The sequence below is a fragment of the Camellia sinensis genome, chromosome 3 (assembly GCF_055761805.1).
Source record: "Camellia sinensis isolate YWXY chromosome 3, ASM5576180v1, whole genome shotgun sequence".
Lineage (NCBI taxonomy): Eukaryota > Viridiplantae > Streptophyta > Magnoliopsida > Ericales > Theaceae > Camellia > Camellia sinensis.
In genome coordinates, this window is record NC_138963.1 from 97,472,220 (window position 1) to 97,480,054 (window position 7,835).

Sequence of the window (7,835 nt, forward strand, 5' to 3'; positions counted from 1 at the left end):
GCAGCTGTACGTAATATGCTCATGTGTTCGGTAAGGGACTTCCATCGGACACCGGAGAAAGTTACCGGATGCGTAGTTGCTTTAACGGTACGTGTACAACCTGTATGTGGTAGTTAATTTCTTGGCTAAAATAAGTTTATGGTTTTTGTTAAGGTTTTGGAGTGGTTGTTCATAAAATAAGTTTATGAAGTAATTTCGTGGTTGTTTCATGCTTGTTTGTGGTGCAGTTCTGGTTGTGTGAACATACAAACATTGTGAAGCCGAAATATGGTCACAGGTTCCCCAGATTCCTGAGATGGGACGTTGGTGAGCTGCTATCTACGTCACAAGGTCTGAAGCTGTCCGAGACAAATAAGTTTGAGGTAATTATTTATGAATCGTTGAGTTTTTTGTCAGGTTATATTGTGTTCCCATGCTGTTGTTGTTATGTGTGGTTGCACTGATGTTTGGTTGTAAAATATGCTGTTTTGGCTAGGTGATCACGGACGAGTTGAGCGTACAGGTGCACGAAGTGGCAATGTTGGAGGGGGAGCGTATGTTGGGGGAAGGTAATGGGGGTCTGGTTGAAGAAGAGGGTGGTAAAGTGACAGGGCTGGCTGTTAGTGGGACTTCAGAAGTGGCTGTTACATTTGAGGGCAGGAGCTATGGTAAGCAGTGTAGTGGGAGCATACATAAGGAAGACGTTACTGTGCCTGTTGGCATGCGTAGTGTGGAACGTGGGGGTGTATCCAGCGTGGTGGTGGAGGGTGGGGATGGTAAGAGCAATTGTGGACATGTTGGTTCAAGAAGTCCTGATTTTATAACTGTGGACGCAGGAGACAGCAAAGTTGTAATGGAATTGAAGAACGAAGTTGAAAGATTGAAAAGGAAGAATGAGATGCAATCAGTTAATTTGGTGGGAGGATTCGAGAGCATTTTTAAGGTGAAAGATGAAGAATGCAAGAAACTTATAGCTGAGAATGCCGAGTTACGGCGGAGCCTTGCAGCCCTTGAGGAACAAGTTGCTGAGCAAGCAGTGCATAGTGTGACGCAACATTTCACCAGTGTGAATGTCACGGACCCTAATGTTGACGGATATGTTGTTCGTAATGGGGTTGGTGTTGGTAATGTACAGGACCACTGCACCACTGTTGAAGGTGGTATCATGGTGGACGCCTCTCCCGTCGCATATGTTCCCATAGTTGACAACAACGAAATGCACGATCCCATCCTAGCAGATGACAGTGACGTTGTTGTTGTGAGTCCGTTGTTGACGGAAGGTGGCAATGCTGTGGGTGGTATGAACTCCTTTGTACGTAACATCAAATGTAAAGTGAGGAAGAATCTGAAGTTATCGGGGTTTGAGTACCCAGAGTTGAGGCGTAAGGGACGGGTGATGAACAACGAAGTGAACGTTTCAAAGACCGGGGTGGTTGGATGTAGTGTCGATGTGGTGAAAAGCCAAAGTGTGATTGATGTGGACGGGGTTGGTGACGGGAAGAAAATTTTCACAAGTTTTGGAATCACGAATCGTAACACAGTGTGGAAGATGATGACTGAGACAGAAAAAGATGTGATAAGCAATGCGTATGATAGATACGGTGATAGGTCAGTACTGTGTGTGTTTTTGGGTTTAATTTTAAAGGAGTGCACTACTAATTGCAGTGGTAGTTTTTTGTACTGTAGTACACAATGTTAGTGTTTTTTATGTGATTGTAATGTTATATGTTGACACATGTGTAGGGTTGTAATGTGGGTTGGTCGAATTGATGGCAATGCAGTATATTTTTCGGACGTTAGATCACTGGTGAGGCAATTAGGTGTGCGGGGGAATGTAAGTGTTACCAATTCCGTTATGGGTCATACTAGTTTACCGAAATAACTCTCTTGTGAATGTGTGTGACTGTGTGAATATTGGTTTTATTTGGATTCTGGCACTATTTGTCGCAGGTTATTGACGCCTTCGCAGAGGTGCTGTCTGATGAGCAGGAAAGGTTGAATGTGGGAAAAGATTTTCCGGAGAACTCCTATTTCTTCAGCAGCATTTGCTGGGTGAGTGTTTTTCAGGTATCCATTGTGTGTGTCATTGTTTGTGGGTGGTGTTGACTGATCTTGTTTTTTTGGTTTGTCCTGTGTTTTTGATGTGTGCAGGACGTGATGAAAGGTGACAATGTGGAGGCAAAATTCAAGTATGTGACGAGCAATTTGCGTGCTGGTAGGGACGCACGTTACATCCATTTCCCGGTGTGCCACCTTGGTCATTGGACGTTAGTGGTTTATGATACTGAGGACGGAAGCTGGAAGCACTACAATTCGATGCGGAGCAGGACGGGTACAGGCGGTGTGCACTATGCGGAGGCTGTAAAATTAGTGTGTTGATTTGAATAATGATAGAGTTGACGAGTGTTGTACTAATTTACGTGTATTGTAGGTACATGTTATACATTCTCATTGGGTTTGTTTTTATGGCGCAGAAAAAAATTGTAACGGACATTCAGCGGCAAGCGATGGCTGCAAATGGATTGGAGCAGCTGGTTGGTATGCAGGACTTTGATATGATGGTTGAATCAGTTTCGGAATGCCCCCAGCAGCGTGCGGAAACGTAAGTGCGACGTGTTTTTATTTATTTATTCTTTGTAACAAAAGGTTGTTCATGTAGAAGATTTCTGATGTGTTTTGTTGATTGACCGTTTCTAATGTGTGTTTTGTTGCAGCATGGACTGTGCAATTATTGTTTGCGCAGTAATGAGGCAGTATGTGAATCATGTTGATGTGGGGCGGTCGTTGGAAGGGGGCAACTGTAGCGTGTTACGTGCGGACATGGTGAAAAGATTCATTAGAGATCCTATACGTGGGGTGATGAGCAACATGGGCCGAATGGTTGGGTGAATGAAGTTCAATTACCGTTACGTTACTACGTACTAGAACTACTTTATATTTTGATGCGTAGATTACAATTTGGAAAAAGTTTTTGGTTGGCAGTTGCAGTACATACTGTTTATATTTTGTGTGTTGGTTTTTTGGTTTTTGCATTGGTTTGTGGTATATAATGTGGGTTTTGTTGTGGATATTTTTGGTTACGTTGAAATTAAATTATGCCTAGATTATAAACAGTTAAGAACTGTTACGTTAATCCGTTCCGCAACTGTGTTGAATTTCAGTGATCAATACGCTCGTTTTGAAAATACTGATTTACTGTAGTTGCATCGATATGGAAATTTAACTTACTGGTTGTTGTTCTGTTCGTCTTGCTGGCGGTGTTTAAAGTGGATATTTTTGTGTGTTGGTTATTTGGTTTTCGCATTGGTTTGTGGTATATAATGTGGGTCTTGTCGTGGATATTTTTGGTTACGTTGAAATTAAATTATGCGTAGATTATAAACAAATAAAAACTATTACGTTACTCCGTTTCGCAACTATGTTGAATTCGTGGACATTCTTGGTTACGTTGAAATTAAATTATGCGTAGATTATAAACAAATAAAAACTATTACGTTACTCCGTTACGCAACTGTGTTAAATTATAGTGATCAATACGCCCGTTTTGAAATACTGATTTACTGTAGTTGCATAGAAATGGAAATCTAACTTACTGGTTGCTGTTCTGTTCGTCTTGCTGGCGGTGTTTAAAGTGCATCGTTTCGGGTAGGGTGCGACTGTTAGTTGGAGTTGGGAATTTAGGTGTGTGGTGATGGTGTGAGTTGCAAGGTTTGGTTCATGTTTGCATTGTAAATGTGTGTTTATGGCGTGATGTTCGCACTGTTAAGATTGTATGAAGTAATGACAGAGGAAGTAATATGTTGTTACCTTGCATGTTGTCATACCAAACACGAATGCAGATTATTTGCATGTTCTGTTGTAGTTGAAAAAATACTGCAGTCCAGGATGCATGTAAAGACACGTGAAAAAATGTTGTGGAAGGTATAAGCTGACATAAAAGTTTGTGACGGAACTACGTTATCTGCTGTGCAGATTACACGTATGAAATTAAATGAAGGAAACCTATTATTAATAACTGAGTGTGCCAATGATAGTAAATTGGTTATGACATTGTCGTGTGGCGTCGCACAAAATTATTGAAATCGAAAAACAATTGAAACAAAAAAATTGCATCGAGGAAAAAACTGGAACAGTAATAAGAAAGTATTGTATCGAATATGGCGAGGAAAAAACTTGAGTAGGAGTAATAGTTTAGTGCTAGTGTGGCCGGGTGAAACGATGTGGTTAAATGGGTTCGTTGCATGTCTTCCTGTTATGATTCCCCATGCGCCCACATCTGCCGCATCTTATTTGCTGAACATGTTCCCCCTTTGACAATATCCTCTTCTTCTTTGGTCTACCGGGTGGACGTTTCACAGCAGGGGGCTTTATGATGTAATCATTTGGGTTGAAAGGCGGTTGCTCGACAGTGGGAATTGGGAAAATACTTGATGCGTAAGTGGCACGAAACTCGGACACGTGGAAGTATGGTTCGACCAAAGTGTTCAAATCCCGCCCACTCTTACGGACGGCAACCATCGCATGTGCGCAAGGGAACCCATTGAGTTGCCACTTGAAACATGAGCAAGTTCGTCGTCCGATGTGAACAGTGACCGATGGGAAAGAGTGCACCTCGTACACATCAGCGTTTGATTGGCTCACTTTCCATGATCTACCTTCGTTGAATGCTTTTTCTAAACGATCTTCCATTTTGGGACATATGGTGCCGGTCCACAGTTGGGAAGCGTCTCTACGTTTCGCCATTTGTCGCATCAATTTGGTCCGTATGCTGTCAACCATTCTTGTGATTGGGAGGTTACGGGCCTCACGGACCCATGAGTTGAATGATTCTGCAGCATTTGAGCACATTTCGCCGTAACGTCGCCCCCTGCAGAATGAGTAGAACATGTAGGTAAATAATTATGAACATTACGAGGAAATGTGTTGTGCATGTGGTTTTTATGAGTAACATGTGGGACGGACCTGAAAAATGCATTTGCCCAATGTTGTGGATGTGCATTTGCTAGGAATTCAGATGCAACAGACCTGCCCGATTTTTGGAATTGTTCTACTCTGTGGTTAAAAGCGGTAACAGTTGGTGCGTATGCGCAATGTCGTAATTTGCTAACCAAACCTGCCCGATGCATATTGTTTGTGTAACGCAACCTGTCCCTTAAGTTCCTCTGCAAATGTTGTAGACAGAATGCATGTTCTGCATTCGGAAATACGGTGGGCATTGCCTCAAGCAAACCAAGGTTCCGATCCGATACGAATGTTAGAGGTCTGTCACCATGAACCACCTGCGCGAGATGATGAAGAAACCAAGACCAGTTTGAGGTGTTTTCGGAATCCACCACCGCATATGATAGCGGGAACAAACCTGCAGATTTGGAAATTTTTTGTAGAACTAAGGTTGTGACAGAAACCTAGAATGTGGGGTTAATGACCACGTTAAAATGTAGTTTACAGGTGGTGTGGTTGGTTGTCATGTGAATGGGGTATTGTGATTGTGTAAATTGAAGGAACTAACCTTGGTTGCCGTCTTTTGCAGTGGCCGCAAGTAGAAAACCTTTGAAGCGGCCTTTGAGGAACGTGGCGTCTAGGAAAAGCAAAGGGCCGCAATGGTGGAACCCGTCGATGCATGCTTTGAATGAAATGAAATAGCGTTTGAACTGTTGGGTGTGATCGTCGTATTCGATGTTAATGTAGGTCCCGGGGTTGTGTTCCAATACTGCGTTGCTATACCAACGTAACTGGTCAAACGAAATGGAATGTGCACAGAACAATTCTCCCCTCGCTTTTTCAACACCGAGCCAGGCCACCCGGTAACTAATATTGAGCCCGTAATCTTGTTTCAAGTCCAATATCACTTCGGTCGGACGGGTTAAAGGTCTATCACGCACACGTTCAGATACAATGTCGGCCACAAGATCAGACCCAACAAGTGGGTGTGTGGACGTACGCACAGCCACGCCACAAATGTGTTCACTGTTCCATTTTCGTAAGTAGAAAAATCCGTTTGCCTCCAATTTCCGTCCGTGCACAGACCACGTGCAACACTTCGATTCGTTCATAGCACATATAGCCGTAACCCGAACGGAGTCGTTCTTCAGAAATTTGATCTGGAACCCACATTCAACGGCGTATTTCCGTAGTACATTGCGAAATTCAAAAGCCCCACCTTCGAAATGTTGTCCAATGTGGGTAAAACCTTTTGCCCATGGAGCGGAAAGGAAGACTTTCTCCTTGTGGGGACAAAATGATTGCAGCAGGTCGGTTTCATCATCCATTCCGAAATCATTAAGTAGTGCATCCCCCGTTGTGCCTTGATCTTGGATTATCATTGGGTCAATGGCAGGAATGTTATCATCCCGACGAGGATGCTGTTCAATGACCACGTCAATTAACTGCAACTGGAACGAGCGCGCAAGGCAAACCATATTCTTCAGGTCGACATCATTCTGTAAGGAGAAGTTGTTATAGCCGGGAATCTTATAGAACAACTGGAAATTTCCCGGCAGGAGTCCGGAAAACTTCGAACAAACATAATCGACAATCTCAGCAAATGTATTTGACGATTGCAGATTATATGCGACATTCGTGGACCGGTAAGAACAAAGAAGCATCAAATGGGCGTCCATCTGCATAACGGCACAGGTATCAGTAAGAAATAACACACGACTAAGTATGTGAGAAAGACCCATAAGTCGAAGATGAAAAAAATTGCGACAGAATTGCAACTACAATGGGAATTGTGCATCGTTGTCAATGTGTGGTTGCAAGTGCATAGCGAACGGAAATACATGGAATTGGCTATTGTGTTGGTGAAGTCTAATGTTTATCTGTAAACATTAACGTGCAAGTGAGTTCCACAACATCTACGAAGTTGTGCATAGGTGAGGGGGGGATTACTTAAGTGTGGGTATGGTGAGTGAGGGATCCGTAACGGAAAATGAAGAGATAACCTGTATGATATGACGGTCGGTGTGAACGTAAGCGGCTGACTTTCTAAGGCGCAGAGACGATCATGAACTCAGAATGCAAACCCTAACTATAATATCTCTTAAATGAATTTTGACCCACAGTCAAGTTCCACAATTGCTGGGATTGCGCATACAATATATGGAAAACAGAACATCCCATATATTAGCTGAGGCCATATCCGTCCAGGCGAGGCAAAAAATTTTTAAAAAAGGACTTATGGGTAAGGAATCCCACCTAATATGGAGTTTTCAATCAAAGAAAAAATCAGCAGGACCAACTGGAACACAATTCACCCATAAAGGACTTTTCGATAAATTTCCCTTTTTCTAATCATACCTAAAATCTAGCCAAGCTAATTCCCATTCCCCCTCCTGAAGGGGATTACTAAACCCGACACACTATTAATATCTCCTCTCAAATCATCACCAAATAAGGTGTGGGTAGAACTCACATTCATATTAATTCAATCTAATCCAATCTGACTCCTTAACATGCTAAACAAATACGACCAAAATTTTATATTAAATATGAATAATATAATAGTTTGTAATTTAAAGAAAGTATCACGTGGCCGTGGCGTGCGAAAATCAATCAAGAAATTTTCGTTTGACGAGTCTCTCTTTATCTGCCAACTATGTAATAAAAAATTTCTCAAGCTAAAAAACCAAACGTAATAAAAAAATTAAGAAAAAAGTCAAGAAGAATCATGACACCCTCATGGATTTTGAACATCTTTCTTTTGCATATTTTTAATTAAAGATATCTGTTACATATTTAATAAATATAAAATTAAAGTCTAAGTTAACGTGAGGATAATTTATGTAACTAAATTGGGATAAACAAAGTAGAAGTGAGTGTAATTTGGGCCCAGGTAAGAGTAAAAACAAACTTGG

General features: G+C 42.0%; 1 protein-coding gene across 1 annotated transcript; it reads right to left on the bottom strand.

Moving 5' to 3' along the window:
* Positions 1–4,203: 4,203 nt before the first annotated feature.
* Positions 4,204–6,662, bottom strand: LOC145821710 (uncharacterized). Its single transcript, XM_082918261.1, has 3 exons — positions 5,489–6,662; positions 4,942–5,338; positions 4,204–4,846 (listed from the first exon to the last, which is right to left on the bottom strand). The coding sequence occupies exons 1-3, from the start codon at positions 6,660–6,662 to the stop codon at positions 4,204–4,206; spliced, it is 2,214 nt and encodes a 737-aa protein (XP_082774387.1).
* Between the last annotated feature and the right edge of the window lie 1,173 nt (positions 6,663–7,835).